General features: G+C 42.5%; 1 protein-coding gene across 1 annotated transcript in view; it reads right to left on the bottom strand.

Annotated features, from left to right (window-relative positions):
- Nucleotides 1–897: 897 nt before the first annotated feature.
- trmt44 (tRNA methyltransferase 44 homolog) overlaps nucleotides 898–19,477 on the bottom strand; it is a 114,852-nt gene continuing 96,272 nt past the window's right edge. Inside the window, exons 10-11 of the mRNA XM_084110298.1 lie at nucleotides 5,533–5,649; nucleotides 898–1,349 (exon numbers count right to left, since the gene is read on the bottom strand). Coding sequence (XP_083966424.1) covers nucleotides 1,123–1,349; nucleotides 5,533–5,649 — 344 coding nt within the window. The 3' untranslated portion in view covers nucleotides 898–1,122. The remainder of the gene's footprint in view (nucleotides 1,350–5,532; nucleotides 5,650–19,477) is intronic.

Genomic DNA, 19,477 nt, shown 5'->3' on the forward strand with positions numbered 1-19,477 from the left:
CTGATCTTTTAATGCCACTAGTTGCAGTCAGTTTTCTAGCAAAATCCCAGATGTTTATGTTTTTGTTTATTTGTATGACTTCCCTTAAACCTGCTGAAAATAATGATTGTATAGCTCCACCTCCTCTAAAATGACATTAATCTCCTCTTTTTAAAAAAAAAGTTTTTTCTTTTTTTTCTTTTTTTTTTTGGGTTCAGCCATTTTGCTGGTGTAGGTTTGCTGATAAACACTTGTAGGTTTGTGCTTTTATAGATTACTGGCCTTGTAAATGCACATCAGTTGAAAACAATTAGGTTAAACATTTCAAAATACTAGTGTGTGCTACAATTACGAGCCATTCTACAAGGTGACATTTCAGCACTTGACAAACGGACAGCGACTCTTAAGTAGCACTTAAAGCAAAGCTGCGTGCGATCGTGCTAAGTGCATTTTTGTGAAACGCACGTGAAATGAACACGAACGTTCGTAAAGTCGCTCGTAGAAAATCCTCGTAAGTGCTAAGATCCCTCGTTATCTGGAAACACAGCCCTGTACTGTACATTGGATACAATGAGACCATTTTCCTGTTTGTAAATGTAAAGTTCAAAATAAAGCCTTTTGAATTCAGAAAATAGATGTGTGATTAATCTAATGTTTGTTCTGTTTGAATCAAACATATTAATCTGCATCTATGATGTACACATAGAGACCCTGACCTCGATTTACCCCCACAGGTCAGAGAGGAACATCCTGTCCACTGACATTTGAGCAGAGGGGCAGTGACCCACAGAGGTTCCAACCCCCCACATGGCCCTCCAAATTATTTATGCTCCTAACATTTACACAGCACATTGCCTCTCTCAACACAAGCCTTTTTATGCTCCAGTGGGGGGATTTCATGCAATGAAAATAGATGAATCTCATTACACAGGTTTGGATTTATTAGTCTGGACAGTATTGGCAATGTTCATTTGACATGTTTTTTATACAACAGAAATAAATTGTTACTTAAAAAAAAATTCAAAGAAAAAGGGTGCCACTAGGATAGGTAAAAAAAAAAAAACTAATATTTTTGAGTTTTTTCTTTTTCCAAATGTCAGGTCAAATGCTATTAATAAAGCCAAAACAAGCTTCCATTCAGGTTCAAATTATCTTGGTAGGTTTTGTGGAGGGTCTCAAGTCAGTCGCTCCATGAGCAAAAGCACAGTCCTCACTGGGCAGAGGACATCCGTGGGGATGGTGGGTGTGGAACCAGCAGAGTCGGGTCTTCAAGGCACCTGAGGGAGGGGGTTTGTGCTTGGAGGTTACTCTAGGGCTTTGACCTGATGTATGTGTCCTCCAGTCCCGAATAAAGACTCTTCCACCCTGCACTATGGAAAAAAGAGACAGACGCAGAGAGAAATGTCAAATATTATTGTCCTTACAATTTACCTGTAAGACTTGAAATGAGAATCATATCAAATTGCCAACCCAAGGGCATCCTTTTGAAGGGGTAATATTTTGTGGGGTATTAGCTGGTCGATAATGTTAACTAGAATGGCATTTTCTTTGAAGCTGAGGAGGTCTAATTCTCTTTTATCCTCTTCAAGACACATTCACACTTCAATATGGATTCCTGTTCATCTTTCCAAATATTATTTGTTTAAGCACTAACACATTTACATTGTCAATGATGTACATGTCAACAGCACTATAACAGAAGTTTATAGGAATCTGAATGAATGAGTGTAATTTGAATAAAGAGTTAAATAGAATAGTCAAATGTGTAGTTAAACTATTATACCAATGATCAATAGTCAATTAATGTTGAAACCTAAATCAACCTAACCTAAAGTCAGATAAAAGTTTAATTGGAATAAAATTACTTTTTTCTTGCGCACTGAAAAGACAGAACACGCAGGTTACCTTTACCTGCTCAATTGGAAACCGTCGTTGAGCCAACTGGGTGGGCCTTACAAAGTGAATCTAAGGGTGGAATGTAAGGATGGTTTCACTACAGTGGTTCAGGCTGCAGGATTAGGATAAAGAAACGTTACCAGCAAGATGGTATAAGGGTGTAATGTACAGTTGTACATTTCTTGTCTATTACCACTCACTGCTACTTACCAATGACGTAAATAAGCGCAGTTATAATAGCAATATAAATATAATATATTTTAATATAATAATAATATAATTTGTTTAGGCACTATACCAAAAATAGCCACCAGGTGACACCCAAATTCCACCCAAGTTCTCCTTTGACAAATAAATGTCACAATATCACTTCTATCACAAAACAGTTGCCAAATATGGAACCTATATGGAATTACAAAAAAAAAAAAAAGATTATAAAATAGTAGAGCTATCAGGATTGTTTTTTTTGTTTTTTGTCAAATAGAGATCACGATTCTGAACAGACAACTAAACATAATGGCCTGGTTTCACAAACAGGGCTTAGATTAATCCAGGATTAGGCCTTAGTTAAATAAGGACATTTAAGACGCTTTTCTAAACGTGTCTTAGAGAAACTAAGACTGGTGTGCATCTTGAGACAAAACAATGGCACTGACATTTTAAGACATGTCAGTGCAAATTGTGTTCAGTTAAAAACAGCTCAAACATGCATTTTAGTCTGGGAATATATTTAAGCATTGTCTGTAAAACCAGGGGAATAACATGTAATTTACTAGAGGTTCTGACAAAATGTTAATGCGAACACTTGTCACCATCCAGTGGCGTAACGGTGTAATCGATACAATCATTATTTGAAGCGCCAAGTTACTTTTTTTAAAGGTGATTTGCTCTATTTTTAATCGCAACAGTAGACTGTTTAAATGCAACCCATAAACTTTTATCCCAGTACTTCAGTGATAATTTGAAGATTTGTAAGACAGAAAAAAAATATACTGAGTGGTTGAAAATACTTTTTTTTTTTAAAGCTGTTTCAGACAACTGCTCTCTCTGGGTCAGCGGCAGCGCAAACACAGAGTTGAATATTTCGGTAAGAGTTTGTCAATGGTTTAATAGACACTGGCGAATCGATGTCATTTAGGAATGAGATCGTGTGGGTGTTTGAATCGAGATTGTGATCTTTTAATGATTAATCATGCAGTTCTATAAAATAGTTCAAATACATTTTGTAATATGAAACATGACAATGCCCACTAGGGGGAGGAGTCTGCTAGAAAGCTTTTAACGTACTGTTTCCATGGTAATGCAATGTCTATACGAAGTATAGATAATTTATGATGATTTCTAAAAAATGTGAAAAAAGAGTGCCAAGCATCCTGCTAGCGGGATGGTGATAGTTCTTCTACTTAGGGCTGGGCGATAAAATGATAATAATCACGATATAAATTTCCCCGATAAAACGATAACAAGAGTTCGATAGATGTTCAATATAATGTTTATGCGCCAAAAACCCAAACAGCGTGACTCATCTGAACAGCGCCACACAGACCATTTATCAGCCCTTGTCTCAACGACCCTAGCTAGCCTCCATTAATTTCTGGTAATATTGTCCTCCTTGACAATTACTACATCCCCAACTTTATTTTAGGCATATGCCAATGTTGTCTGAGGATTACGTTGGCCATGTATTCTTTGCTCCATCTGCTCCAAAATGGTTGACACATACTGCACTCTCCACCACCTTTTCCTGGCCTACAAATCTTGTCAGACAAATTTGCCAAGAGGAGGAAGAGGCACTAATGCCTTCATTGTGAGTAAATGATTAGGCGACAAAGGCTCAACACACCTTGGGCCCTATTTTAACGATCTGAAACATTTTTTTCCTAAATTACGACATATGCTCTCAATGACAAATGCAGAAAAGTTAGTTCATGCGTTCATGACCTCAAGGCCAGATTATTGTAATGCTCTACTGGGTGGTTGCCCAGCACGCTTAAACTTCAACTGGTTCAAAAAGCAGCAGCTAGAGTTCTAACTAGAACCAGGAAGTATGACCATATTAGCCAGGTTCTGTCAACATTGCATTGGCTCCCTATTAAACATTGCATATATTTTAAAATCTTGCTATTTACTTACAAAGCACTAAATGGTATTGCTCCTCAGTACTTATAGTTACAACGCATTATAGTATGTCTCATCTATTGCAAAATTCTATCTCAAAATTCTGGCCACTTGATATTTAGCTATTTAGCACCCAAACTCTGGAACAGTCTTCTTGCTTGGGAAGCAGACACAATCTGTCAGTTTAAATCTAGACTAAAAACACATCTCTTTAACCTGGCATACACATAACCTTATCACATTTCCATTATTCACATCCGTTAAAGGATTGTTAGGCTGCATAAATTAGGTCAACCGGAACCAGGAACACTTACCATAACACCCAATGTACTTGTTACTAGGGTTGGGTATCGTTTTAATTTTAACGATTCCGATTTCGATTATGCTTATCGATTCCGATTCTTATCAATTCCTAATTTTGATTCCATTACGGTAAAAAACAACCTTAGATATCATTCACATTTAGTCTTATTGCAAAACATTTAATTGTAGCTGAATATCTTGAACAAAAATCAACAGGCTAAATAACACTTACGTTTGAATGTTTGCCTGTGGTTTAAAAATACCATTAAAAAAAAACAACTAGCCTAACTAATATAAATTTCAAACATTATTAAAGACAAGTAAACACTCAGTAATTAAAAAAGAACAAATAAAAAATTAGCAAATCGAAACAAATGGATACAACTGAACAAAGATACGATTGAAATAAACAGTGTTTTAAGATTTTCAGGTATTCAGGTACAGAAACTGTAATCAAATGTAAAATAACACTGCACTGAATTTAAATTTTTATTTTATAATAAGTATCCGATTCCTGAGCTCAAGTATTCCCAACTCTTCTTGTTACATTGTAAAAAGAATGGCATCTACGCTAATATTAGTCTCTCTGTTTATCCCGAGGTTACTGTAGTTAGCCGTATCCGGTCTGTATCCAGATCAGATGAAGGACCTGCACCTAGACACGACCACAAAGCAGTCCTGAAGGTCAGCAGAGATCCTGTCAACTAGACAATACCCTGTGAAGGCCTTGTCGACACGACAGCCATCAGCACAGATCCCAGCAAAGACCACAAGAACTGAAGCGGGGTTTCTCAAAAGGTTTTTTCTCCTTCTGTCACCTGATGGAGTTTGGGTTCCTTGCCACTGTCGCCTCTGGCTTGCTTAGTTGGGGACACTTAGTATTCAACAATATTATTGATTTGACTGCACTGACACTATTGGATGAGAACTGAACTGAGCTGGTTGATGACATCACTTTTTCTGCAGAATTGCTTTATAGATGAAATGAACTAATTTAATAATTGATGATCTTTACAACGGAACTGAATCATTGCTGAACTGACTTCAGCTGAACAATGATACTATTTTCTTTTAGGGCTGCTGTATAGCCGAAATAAACTGTTTGCATCATTGAATAATTTTCCTGTTATTACTGTAAAGCTGTTATTACTGTAAAGCTGCTTTAAAACAATCTATATTGTATAAAATGCTATATAAATAAAAGTGTCTTGACTTGAATGGAACAGGGCTAAATACCTCTGAACACCTGGTGAATGTTTTTCAGTAGAGTCTGGAGACCACCACATTCTTTCTTTAGTGCTTGGAGAGTAGACCGGTCCAGGAGGTTGACTACTTCACTAATCAACAAACTTCCTGAGAAAAAAAAAAGCAAAGAGATGGGATGAGGGGGATTAGAAAAGAGGCTAAAGAAGAAGAAAAGGTGGAGTAAGAAGAAGAAGAACAACAACAACAAGGAAGGAAGAAGGATGATGATATATACAGAAATAGCATACCAATCATAGATACCAATTTTGCCAGTCGGCCAAACTTCCTGTCCTCCATTTTTATTTTCTTTAACCTACTTTTTTAAACTCCTAGGTAGTTGCTCCGATTTTTTAAACGAAAATTGAATCAGATCATCCTCAGACCATGCCAACAAGAAAACATGGAATTCAAGTTGATTCGTCAAACCACTCTCAATTAACACATTAAATGAATTCAACGAAGAGCACGCAAAAATGGACGTGAGGATATATCTCCACACCGCTTTAGCGTATTCTGACCAAACTTGGTGTGTGTTATGACAACTAGGAGTGTGCAATAAATATCATCTGCGATAATATCATAATTAAGTGTGCTTGCTGAAAGCAGCACACTTATTGTTCTTCTTAAGTTTTCTTATTATTATTAAGTGTGCTTGCTGAAAGCAGCACACTTATTGTTCTTCTTAAGTTTTCTTATTATTAAGTGTGCTTGCTGAAAGCAGCACACTTATTGTTCTTCTTAAGTTTTCTTCTTATTAAGTGTGCTTGCTGAAAGCAGCACACTTATTGTTCTTCTTAAGTTTTCTTCTTATTAAGTATGCTTGCTGAAAGCAGCACACTTATAGTTCTTCTTAAGTTTTCTTCTTATTATTATTATTATTATTCCCGGGAGAAAAATTTTGGCCAGCTCCTGCGCCTAGGCCCTTTGAGACAGAGACACCGTTCCAACTTTAAAACGTACGGTCAGTACTGGTTTAAGTTGCTCGCGAAGATGACATCACGAGTCCATGTCGTTTGTCCGCCACACTGGATTGAACAGAAAGCGAAACTAAATTTTCACAGGTCACAAATTTAGTCCGAACTTCACGAAACTGGACGTGCATGATCCTTGGACCAAGCCTCACAAAAGTTACTAGAAGGATTTTTGATTTTCGGAAGCGTTTGCCCGTCACAGCCAAACGAAATCAGCGGCGTAGTCGCCAAAACAGGAAGTAGTTCATATTTCAGGAACTCTATCACGTATCGAAACCAAACTTTGTACATGAACTCGGGACTCCAATGTGAGGATGTACAAGATCTGATTTTTTTTAGCGATGATCACCCAACTGTCATTTCGCGCACCATGTCATCAGCATTCAGAACGGTCATAACTAACGTGTGTGTAAGTATTCATACATTTCGCCCTTGTTAAATGACAGTATTTTTAACGGTTATTGTTGTGAATATTACATATACTATTTTTGATGATTATAATTTACCTCAGTGAATGCAGCCAGCTTAGCTAGTTTGTGAAGTAAAGTGATTTTATTTTAGGTAGTTGTAAAATAGTGCAATATAATTGTAAATATATAATATAATAATAAAAATTTAAATATGAATGTAGTCCTATATATATTTATGTTATATCATAATCTATTGTAAAATAGTGCAATATAATTGTAAATTGTTACGTCCCTAAAATGGCTAAGGGCATGAGGGAACACAACATAAAATAATATAAATAATAATAAAAATTAAAATATGAATGTAGTCCTATATATATTTATGTTACATATCATAATCTGCGCGGCCCCGTAGTTGACTTTCTTTGATGACGTTTGCAGGGCGTTTCAAATGAGCGGTTATTGTCAGTGAAGTCCACTTCAACTGATATTACCGTGCTCAGGGAGTAGGGGAGCAGTGAACACTGCGTATGGACCCTGTCGAATGGAACGCACCTTAGATGTGTAAAAACAAGTGGAAAGCGCTGGCGCGCCGCTGTCTCCTTTCGTGCTTGCTCTCCCGTGGCGTCTGTCGTTGCTATGCAAGTTATGCAACCATGAACTGCGCTCTCCATGATGACAAGGAAGTATCAGCAAAAGATTAATAGATTTCTAGCCCTTGCATTAGCTTTACTACTAGATATATTTATGGAGATGAAAAATAATAAGGCGCCCTGTACAGCTATGATCAGCTGTTCGGCCGAGCATTCAATGTTGTTACGCTGCAAACTGATGGTTCGTTGCTGCTGCGCTCTATCACACCATAAAAAGCAAACTGTTTTTTAATGTTTCAATTTCGTGATTAAAATGAAATAATTTGGAAGCGGATAATTTCTTCACAAACAGCTCATTATCAATGTTAGAATGCTGCACCTACACTCGATAGTGTGAATAAGATCAGCGCAACGCAGACCACTGCATTGACAGGGTAAAACATATGATCTGTCTACGGCCAGGGCTCAGCGGAAGACAGAAAATGCCGGTCCAGCACTGATTGAGGAATTAAATTAGAAAATAAAAGACAGTTTGACACATTTTTTCTCGCATTCTCGCATTTTTTCTCGCATCTCGCATCTCGCATCTACCTGCTAACGTTAGTGCACTGCACCCAAGCAAGCACACTTTGCAGTTCCTCCGGAAATGCATTTTTCTTGTTATTATTAGCATTTTTGGAGCAAATATTGTCCCTTAATGGTTAGGTGTGACTGCAGTCTAAGTAGAAGAGAGGAGGTACGTAAAAATGTTAAATGCCTCAGTAGGGTATGCCACTCTAAAAAGTTTGAGAACCACTTCTCTACATGATCATAGACTAGTGCGGGTGCGCATTTAGAGCGCACGCTTTCACTGCGTGATTTAGTCTAATTTATATCATTTAATATAGTTAATAAATATCACACAAAGTGTGCAATTGTTCTCCAGATATCAGCATGATAACAAATGTGATATTGATTTTATACAAGTTTAATAAACAAGTTAATATTAAGAGACTTTTTTTAGGCACCATATTGCTTGTTTTTACTCTATTTTGCCAACGTAAATAGTTCAAAACAAAGCCACAGCACTGTAATTGGGTCTCTGAGCAACACACGGCGGTGTTTCCTTACTGAATGAATCAGCTTTTTGAACAAATCAGTTGAATCAATTACTAAGATAGATTAAGACAGTCAAATGCTTAGTTCCTGAATGAATCAGCCGTTTGAATGAATCGTCTGAATCTCTATGACTCACTCATTAACAGAGACTTGCTCCCACCTACTGGCGGTTTTAATTTCACATGTAAAGTATCTTTTCATGATTTAAATCATTTCAAATATCAATATTCAACATTTTATATTTAAAACATCAAAACATTATTTATGCATTTGTAACTGCAGGCTATTCATTTGTCACCCCTGAGCTGCATTAATTAACGGGGTAGTAAAGTGCTCCAGTTTACCGGGGACAATCTTTAGCTTCAGCTCAAAAAGCAATGCACGACATTAATAACTATGGTTGGGTCTGTCATATACACTACCAGTCAAAGTTTTGGATCGGTAAGATTTTTAATGTTTTTAAAAGAAGTCTCTTCTGCTCACCAAGGCTGCATTTATTTGATTAAAAGTACAAAACAAAAAAACATTAGTTTTGTTAAATATTACGACAATTTAAAATAACTGTGTTCTATTTTAATATATTTTGAAATGTAATGTATTCCTGTGATCAAAGCTGAATTTTCAGCATCATTACTCCAGTCTTCAGTGTCACATGATCCTTCAGAAATCATTCTACTATGCGGATTTGAAGCTCAAAAAACATTCATTATGATTATCAATGTTGAAAACGGTTAACTTTTTTTTTTCAGTATTCTTTGATGAATAGAAAGTTCAAAAGAACAGCATTTATTTGAAACATTAAAGTGTTTCGTGCCGAGCCCCACTCAGCGAGGGAGACCGTCATGTCATCTGCGTCTCCTGCCTGGGTGAAGACCATGCAGCGCTCGCGCTCACTGAGGGCGGCTGCCCTCACTGCGAGCTTATGCCTATGGTGACTCTGAGGACTCGCCTGGCAGTATTCTCCGAGCCTGCATTTCCCGCTGCACTGCCGCGCCGTAAGAAGCGCCGCTCTCAGCGGGTCCCGGAGCCTTCTCCAGCCCGACTAAGCTCGCCGGTTCGCCCGCCTGCTTCACCGGTTTCGCCTGGATCACTTCCTGATGCTCAGCGACCGCTGTCTGCCGCCGCCTCAGCAGAGGAAGTTGATTCTAAAGCCGCGTCGGGGGAGGATGACTCGTGCTCTCTGTTAGCCTCGGGCAGCGAAGACTGGGCGAGCTCTGCGGATCTCGCGCTTCCTGCTCGTACACCTAACAGAAGAGCTAACATCGAGAGGGAGCTGATGCGCGTACTCTCGCTGGCCGCGGCGAGCCTCGGCCTTGAGTGGTCCGCTCCGGAGCCCCCTTCTCGGACTCGACTGGATGGTAGCTTTCTCCCTGATGAGCGCACTTCTCCGGAATCCAAGCCCGCCCCCTTTCTTCCTGAGCTTCATGAAGAAGTTGCGAAGGCTTGGAGCGCTCCCTTTTCAGCCCGAACACGTTTGTCTGTTTCACCAGCATTCGCTACTCTAGACGATGCTAAAAACAGAGGCTACCATTCTCTTCCGCCGGTGGAACAGGCGATAGCGACCCATCTTTGCCCGCCCTCTGCTGGACGGCGGACGAAACCGGTGTTGCCATCCGCATGACGTCGACGCTGCTCGCGCGAATCTTTTCCGCCGCTGGGCAGGCACTACACACCATGGCTACACTGCAGATCTTCCAGGGAGATCTCCTCCGCAAGCTGGACGAGATGGGACCTGATGCGATCTGCCTCTCGGACTTAAGAAGCGCTTCGGATCTCTCTCTCCGCGCTACTAAGTCTGCTGCAAAGGCCATGGGACGGTGCATGGCTTCCGCCACTGTAGCTGAGAGACACCTGTGGCTAACGCTCTCGGATATGGCTGAGTCTGAGCGCACCGCGTTCCTCGACGCCCCGCTGTCTTCTGCTGGCCTCTTCGGATCCTCTGTCAACGAGTTCGTAGAGAGATTCGCCGAGGTCCAGAAAGCGTCTCAAGCCTTCAAGCACTTCCTTCCGAAGCGCTCTAGCTCTTCAGCGAGTCGTGCTAAACCGGCCCCACGGAGCTCTCAGCCACAGCCTCCCCCTCCTGCTGCTTCATCGCAACACCGACAGCAACGCAGCTCGAGGCCCCGCTCTCGCTCTGCCAACCGTCGCCCCGCTCCACGTGGGCCGCGGCCGAGGATTGCGATGAAACCGGAAGCCCCGAAAACATCCTAGCATGCCTAGGAAAGCGCCGGTGTGTGAGTCCCGCTGCGGCCAGACTCTCACCCAAGCGCGCCGCTGTTTCAGTTCCAGGAATTGCGACTGTCTCAGCGTCTTCTGCAACGCGCAAGTACAGTTGCCCGCTTGCCTGCACACAAAAGCCGTTTTTACGGCTACCCAGATAAATCCTGTAAAGAGTGTATTTTCTGGTATCCCGGCCACGGCCGATGGTGCAATAAATGTAGTGCTGATGCCCACTGCCCAGTGCCCATCCCTTCACACAAGCACAGCCCTTCAACACAGGGCGCGCGCCCATAAAATCGACTCAGGTCGATCGCGCAAACAACATAGTAAATGTGCCCACTTCCCAGTGCCCACAAACACTATGTCACACATGTCACAGGGTTTCTGTAAAAACGAAACCTGTGCGCGCTCGCTCTGCCCAGGCAGACAGCGCGTCCAAAGCAGTAAATGTGCCCGCTTCCCCGCGCCCACACTTACTCACAGACACCATGAGTCCTTTGGGACCCGCTCAGCCCTCCCTCACTCGGTTAAGCACCGTAGTCGGGTTGAGGACGAGCGTTCTGCCCGCTGTGATCAGCGAGCTCCCCGCCTCGAATGTCACAGGCATTGCGCCTATGTTGCAGCACACCGAAGCACCTCTGTCGCCCGACGAACAGAGCGCGCTTCGCATCCAACCCTTAGCCATCCATGCGAACGCATGGGCAGCGCTTCCAGGGGTTTCGGAATGGGTGCTAGGCATTATAAAGAGAGGCTACTCGCTACAGTTTTATCGACGTCTTCGCCGCTCCACAGCGCGCGTCGAGACTACGGTGAATTCAGAAGTAGCACACCTACTTCGCGCCGAAATATCAAAACTGATGAGCAAAGGGGCTATAGAGCCTGTGTCTCAAGCTCAGAGCGAAGGGGGGCTGTACAGCAGATATTTTCTGGTTCCCAAGAAAGACGGGGGTTTCAGACCCATACTGGATCTAAGACAGCTGAACAAAGCATTAATGAAACGCAGTTTCAGAATGCTCACGACCAGGAAAATCCTCGCGCAAATTCGCAGAGGAGACTGGTTCATGTCGATAGATCTGAAGGACGCGTATTTTCAAATACAGATAGCGTCACATCACAGGCGATACTTGAGATTCGCCTTCGAGGGCCAGGCATACCAGTATACAGTCCTGCCGTTCGGCTTATCCCTGGCACCTCGTACATTTACGAGGTGCATGGACGCAGCGCTCGCACCTCTCAGACTCAGAGGCATGCGAGTGCTGAACTATTTGGACGACTGGCTGATTCTAGCTCAATCGCGATCAGAGCTCGTGGAGCACAGGGCCATTTTACTCGATCACCTCGAGAATCTTGGTCTCAGAGTCAACTGGACGAAGAGTTCGCTGAACCCCAGTCAAACGATTTTGTTTCTGGGCACAGTTCTGGACTCACAGTCTATGATAGCGCGGCTGTCACCACAGCGCGTGCTAGACATTCAGCGCGCGGCAAAACTTTTCCGCTGTGGCGCGACCGTCACGCTCAGGAAATTTCAGAGGATGCTAAGTCTTATGGCCTCAGCATCATCAGTTCTCCAGCTGGGCTTGCTCCGCATGCACCCTCTGCAGTTCTGGTTGAAAGCGCGAGTACCGCGCAGAGCGTGGGCATCCGGTTGGCTGCGTTTCAGGGTCAATCAGAGCTGTGTGGAAGCTCTAAAACCTTGGAAGACGAGCGACTGGTACCAATCAGGTGTAAGCCTGGGGACTTCCTCGAGAGTGATAGTGGTGTCGACAGACGCCTCCACATCGGGATGGGGAGCGCTGCTCGAGGGCAGAGCGTTTTTCGGCCTGTGGTCAGAACGCGAAAAGCTCCAACATATCAACTGCCTGGAAATGATGGCAGTGGACAACGCGCTGACGCGTTTTCGTCCCCAAATCAAGGACCTACACGGCTTAGTCCGTTCGGACAACATGTCTGTGGTGTCCTATATAAATCGCCAGGGCGGTCTCACATCCCTAAACCTGTACAGGCTGGCGGGACGCCTCCTGATATGGGCTCAGCGCAACTTGCGCTCGCTGAGAGCAGTGCATGTGCCAGGGATCCAGAATCTGGGTCCAGACAGACTGTCCAGGAACAACGTTCCTACGAGCGAATGGTCTCTACACCCGCAAACAGTCCAGCTGTTGTGGGAGAGATTCGGCAGAGCGGAGGTGGACCTGTTCGCGTCCCACGAAAACGCTCACTGCCCCGCGTTCTTTTCCAAGAGCGAGAGCGCGCTGTCCCGAACGTGGCCGCGCTGTCCGCTCTACGCTTTTCCCCCCTTCTCCCTCCTGCCTCAGGTGTTAGAATGGATCAGGGAAACTAAATGCTCAGTGCTGCTCGTAGCGCCGCTCTGGATGAACCAGCCGTGGTTCCCAGTCCTGATGCAGCTAGCAGACACTGCCCCGTGGCCAGTGCCATTGAGGAAGGACCTCCTCTCGCAGGCCAGGGGTTCGATTTGGCATCCTCACCCGGAATTGTGGTCCCTCCACGTGTGGGCGCTCAACGGGTACCCGCTGATCTCTCAGTGGGGGTGCTAAACACTATCACTCAGGCTAGAGCACCGTCAACTAGACGGCTTTACGCCTCAAAGTGGTCAGTATTCTCCAGCTGGTGCACGGCTCGGGGTCTTTCACCCCTCGATTGTGAGGTGACGGAGGTTCTCTCCTTCCTACAGGAGCTGTTGGATAAGGGCAGAGCCCCTTCCACGCTCAAAGTCTATGTGGCGGCTATCGCAGCGTTTTCTGAAACAACGCTCGGTCAGTCATTAGGGAGGAACGATCTAGTCATCCGCTTCCTCAGGGGAGCTAGGAGGCTGAATCCTCCCAGACCTCCTTCAGTCCCTATGTGGGACCTCTCTACAGTTTTGGAGGCCATGAAAGGTCCCCCTTTCGAGCCCATCCAAACGACTAGCCTCAAACATCTGTCATTCAAAACAGTGTTTCTGTTGGCTCTCGCTTCAGTTAAGCGCGTAGGTGACCTGCACGCGCTCTCGGTGAGCGCAGCGTGCTTAGAGTTTGGGCCAGGTGACTCGAGAGTCATACTCAAACCTAGGCATGGTTATGTGCCAAAATCCCTCAACACACCGTTTCGGGCTCAGGTTATCTCCCTGTCTGCCCTGCCGGTGTCAGACGAGGAAGGGGACTCAAGTTTTCTCTGCCCTGTAAGGACCCTGAGAGCTTATGTGTCTCGCTCTTCTGTCTTTAGACAGACTGAGCAGCTATTTGTCTCGTTCAGTGGACGTTCCAAGGGAATGGCTGTTTCGAAACAAAGCCTGTCCAGATGGATAGTCGATGCTATAGCTAGCTTACACTGCCAAGGGTCTTCAGTGCCCATTGGGTGTCAGAGCGCATTCCACGAGAGGCGTTGCCTCATCGTGGGCTTGGTCTAGTGGGATTTCCTTACAAGACATATGTATGGCGGCAGGCTGGGCCTCGCCGTCTACATTTATTAGGTTTTATAACCTAGAGGTTCCCGCTCTACAGGCTAAGCTATTGTCGGTATAATCAAATCAGTGGTCTGATTAGGACTCTGAGGCCGCGAGCGCAGTGCGCTGCCGGCTATCATATGGGCAGTATTGCGTAAGACCCACAAATTCCCACATTAGTTCAGGCTCCCCGCCTTGTCTATGTGATGTCATGTTACCGCGTCAGTGGACGTCACCATATAGGGGCAGAAGGGTTCCCTTCCTGTTCCAGGACTCTCTGTGAGTCCCTCTAGTGATTTATGCTTGATAAATCCTGGGTATCCAGGTTTATGGGTGATTAATCACAGTACGCACAGCGTTTTGCACTGGTTCCCCTAGCGTTTTCAACGCAGTATGAGAGACCTCTCGTAAGAGAACGTACTCGGTTACTAACGTAACCTCGGTTCTCTCTAGAAGAGGGAACGAGTACTGCATTTTCTGGCCGTGCGTACGGTTCACTCTGGTTCGCTTCGGCGATGAATAAAATCAGTGAATCAGCCTTTTCGAGCTCCCTTTATAGGACTAAGCCACGCCCGTTTCGGACGTTTCTGACGTCACCGCAGGCCTCGCTCGATAGGCTTATGCAGTTGCCGCAGAGCAGCCAATGAGCGAGCGAGCCGTCTCGCCCATGGCTGTGTGCTGCTGCAATGCGCTTTACATTATTTCAAAAATTAAAGGATAATTTTTTGCTTCAGTATTTCGTGAAAAAGAGTTTTTCCCCTAGCGTTTTCAACGCAGTACTCGTTCCCTCTTCTAGAGAGAACCGAGGTTACGTTAGTAACCGAGTACGTTTTATTTTAAGTTTGCAAGGCTCCTTTCAGAATAGACTATTTTCTTATTTCAAAGGACTTGAGTGATTGTATATCGAATTGTAAACATAGTAGTATTCTCTTATCTGATCATGCAGCATTATGACTGAAATATACTTTCAGAACCATAATAAAAGCCTGTCTAGACGGCGTTTAAATACAAAGTGGCTACATAACCCTGAGTTTCTTGATTTTGTAGGAAGTCACATTGATATATTTTTTGAGTGTCATACAAACCAGACGTCTGCCTCAATAAGATGGGAGGCATTTAAGGCCTATATTAGGGGGCAGATAATCAGCTTTACTAGTTCTAAGACAAACAGATCTGCACTTAAAACAGATCTACACTTAAAAACGAACTGGAACAGAGTATCAGGGACTTAGAAGAAATAATTTTCAAACAAGATACTCCTGAACTGAGACATAAACTTTTGCTACTTAAAGCAGAATTGAATGACATCTCTATTAATAAAGCTGTGGCTAATATAACTAGGCTTAAACAAACATACTATGACCAAGGAGAAAAGGCTGGAAGGCTATTGGCAAGGCGAATTAAGGCTCAACAAAACGAAAAAGTGAGTAACGAAATAGAAACTATAAATGGACAAAAGACCAGGATTCCAACTGAAATTAATAATGCTTTTAGAAACTATTATGAAGATCTATATAAAACAACACCTCCCGAAAATACCCATCATTATAAAACATTTATGGATTATTTTCAGATACTGTGACTATTTGAGGAAGACTCCAAGGCACTGAATTAAACAATTAAAGAGGCAGACCTGAGTACAGCTATTAATTGTATGAGTAGTGGGAAAGCACCAGGTCCCGATGGTCTACCTATAGACATTTATAAGGTCTTTCACAACAAATTGATAACCCCAATGATTGACATGATGAATGAATCATTCAATAATGAATAACTTTCTTTTTCCTTGCGTTCAAGCCCTCATAACTTTAATTCTTAAGCCAGGGAAAGATCCTACGAAATGTGGCTCTCACAGACCCATTAGTCTTTTAAATTCAGACACCAAGATCATTTCTAAAGTTTTAGCCAGTAGACTTGATAAGTATTTGCCTTTATTGATTGATCCTGTCTGATCAGAACGACTTTGTAAAAGGTAGACAAGCTTTTCATTATATACTTTGTGTGTTAAATGTCATTCACTCTACAAAAGGAGATGCCGAGAAGGCTTTTGACAGGGTGGAGTGGGACTATCTTTTTGATACCCTTTTCCGCTTTGGTATCGGTCCTTATTTTAGAAAATGGATTAAAAAAATACATATTCAAATCCCACAGCAGAGAAATTGACTAATAATATATTCTCTAATTACATTAGATAACAGGGACGTGCACAGGAATTTTGAGGGGCAGTTGCTCTGACCTGAAAAAATGAAAATCCCTACATCAATATCCCTATCAATATCCTATCAAGGTTGCGATTGCAAAACGTCAGAGATGACAGGTTTATGATATACAACTTTGTAAGCAATATACAAAATGTATTAACAATATGTTAAAAATGTCACCAAAATACACATGAGAAAAAGGAAAAAGAGTTCCTCATATTATTGTTTATTGTTTTTTATTATTATTATTGTTTTAAATTTGAAAAGAAATAATCTTGATTGAATTGACAGATGGGGAAAAACTCGCTTCTAATAAAATAAAAATAAAAAAACGCTTAAATTTTGGGGAAAAATGCAATCCTTTTTTAACCTTTTGGCTTCCCGTACATTCAGTTGTGCTTCTTGCTCGTATTCAGTTCTGATGGTACGTATGGTAACTGGGCAACTACGCATGATTTGTAGTATGATTGCGTAAAGGGAACAGGAATTCCGGTAGGGAACAGAATCGACTGCTACACCGGTCGCGTGCAGTGCTGCAGCCACGTAAACAGAGTTTGCCCTTCCCCTACTGACTTTCACTTTCGGTGCCCGAATGGAAGTGAATGAGGCTTTGCGATTTTTTTTTTTTTTTATAGGCCTACGTGAAATTCTGCATCCATTATGGATTTTTTTTTTCCCCCCTCGGAAGGGCAACGTGAGTCGAGAAGGGCATATGGGCAGTTGCCCGGGCAACCTGAGAAACCCCCCTGTGCACGTCCCTGTTAGATAATACATCTGTTCCTTCTTTATTGTGCCTAATTAAAACATTTGGATCTATTTCAGGTTATAAAGTGAATGAGTCAAAATCCATGATCTTATTTCTAAAAGAATCAGAACGTCTCACCTTTAAACCATCCAGACCCCCTTTAAAAATGCTCAAGAAGGTTTTAAATATCTAGGTATTAATATTACTGCAGACCTTAGCAATTTGGTTCCCAGCAATTATAATTATTCAACTAAATGAATCACTGAATCAATTAATAAATGGTCAACCCTACCAATTTCTCAGATTGGTCAAATCAATATTTTAAAAACGAATGTTCTCCCCAAATTCTTATATCTATTTCAATCAATTCCCCTACCCCCATCACATAAGTTTTTCACCCATTTTATTTGGGCAAATCAGCAAATTAGCTCTCCCAAGCTGAAACTCTCTTTTATATCTACCATATGAAAGGGGGAGGGGTTGCAGTTGCCTAATCTTAAGTCGTACTACTGGGCACCTCAGCTAAGAGCAGCAATTTTTTGGTTTACAAATGAAAATTCTATCCCTTGAGGAGAGTACAACCAGTACAACTGAAAGTGCAGAACTTGAATGTAGAAGTTACAAGGCATGCCAAAGAAACAATTTGATTCCAGTCACAAACTTCGTAACAGGAAATTATCGAATATCAGTACTCGCTCCTCTCCGAAAATGGCGGATGCACTGCTGAACCCGAGCGACATGGACACACTGGTGAAGAAAATAACATCAGAAGTCCTGGCGGGCGTCGATAAGGCTTTGGAGAATAAAATTGATCCAGTGCTAGAGAAATTGTCGGCAGTAGCAACACACGTCGAGCAGGTGGAAAACCAAGTCACTGAAGCTGAAACACGGATTTCGGCGGTAGAAGACACGGTCTCAAGAGATAGCGCGGATATGAACGAAATGAAAAAAAAGCTCGACGCGGCACTGGAAAAAATAGACGACCTGGAAAACAGGAGTAGGCGGTGCAATATTTGAATAATTGGCCTACCTGAAGGGGAGGAAGGGACTAACCCGGTCTCGTTCCTTAGGACCTGGCTGCCCAATCTGCTTAACACCGAGTTCAAGAATCACCAGGTAAAGATAGAGCGTGCACATCGTGTCCCTTTACGTCTTCCCACATCAGGAGAATGACCGAGAGCGCTGATGGTAAAACTACATAATTTTCAAGACAAGGCACGCATCTTGCAAGCAACGAGAGCCGCGAGTCAGCTGGTCTACAAACGCCATAACATCTCTATTTTTGAAGACTTCTCCGCGACCATCGTGAGGAAAAGACAAGCCTTTGGAAATGTGAAGAAACGACTCCGTGAACGAGGAATTCGCTTCGCTATGACATATCCAGCGACTCTTCGAGTACAACACAACGGCGGCGAAAAATTCTTCAAACAACCGGCAGAGGCGGAGTCTTTTCTGGACAGGCTGTCCGAACCAGCAATCTCCACTTCGTCAAGTGCAAACCGCCCTGGAGAGACTGAATGACATGGTAACAGACTGTACATGACATATTTCTACTGATGCTTCATTCATATGTTAAGGAGTTCAACGGTTTAATTATTGGGTCACAACAACTAAGCAATGTTATTGTTCTGAGTCTGAGGGGGTAGACGATTAAAGGGAAAACGTAATAAGGAGAATATAACGATGGTATGACTTAAAGACTGAACCATCAACGTTAATGTATAGAGGGCTGTTGCTCTGTATAGAGGGCAGTGTGCCGAGAATCATATCAAAGCTTTTGGACCCTGCGATGCTCTTTTTGAAAATCGCGCTTTTTTTTATTATTATATCGAAGCTTCGGTCATGTAATGTTTCCAATGAGACAGAGTGGATCTCAAATGTGAAACTGACCAGCGTCAGACTTCCTTGCCTATTCTCAAATATGCTCGTAAGATGTTAATTGTAAATAGTTCTGTTTTTCTGTTCGACATGCAGGACAACACCTTTATTCTTTATTATTATTATTTAATTTTTTTCTTCTCAATGCTATACTTAACATCACCGTTCATTCATCTTATATGGGAATACCTCATGTATATCAGATCTAAACAGACTAATCTTTGGCTATGTCAATAAATAAATCAATACTAAACATATGCAGTTGGAATGTAAAGGGCGTTCAAAATCCAGTAAAAAGGAAGAAGATTCTAAACTATTTAAAAAAAGAACAAATTCATATTGCATTTCTGCAGGAGACACACCTAACAGACAGTGAACACA

Source organism: Abramis brama (genome assembly GCF_963993115.1).
Source record: "Abramis brama genome assembly, chromosome: 3".
NCBI classification, from domain to species: Eukaryota; Metazoa; Chordata; class Actinopteri; order Cypriniformes; family Leuciscidae; genus Abramis; species Abramis brama.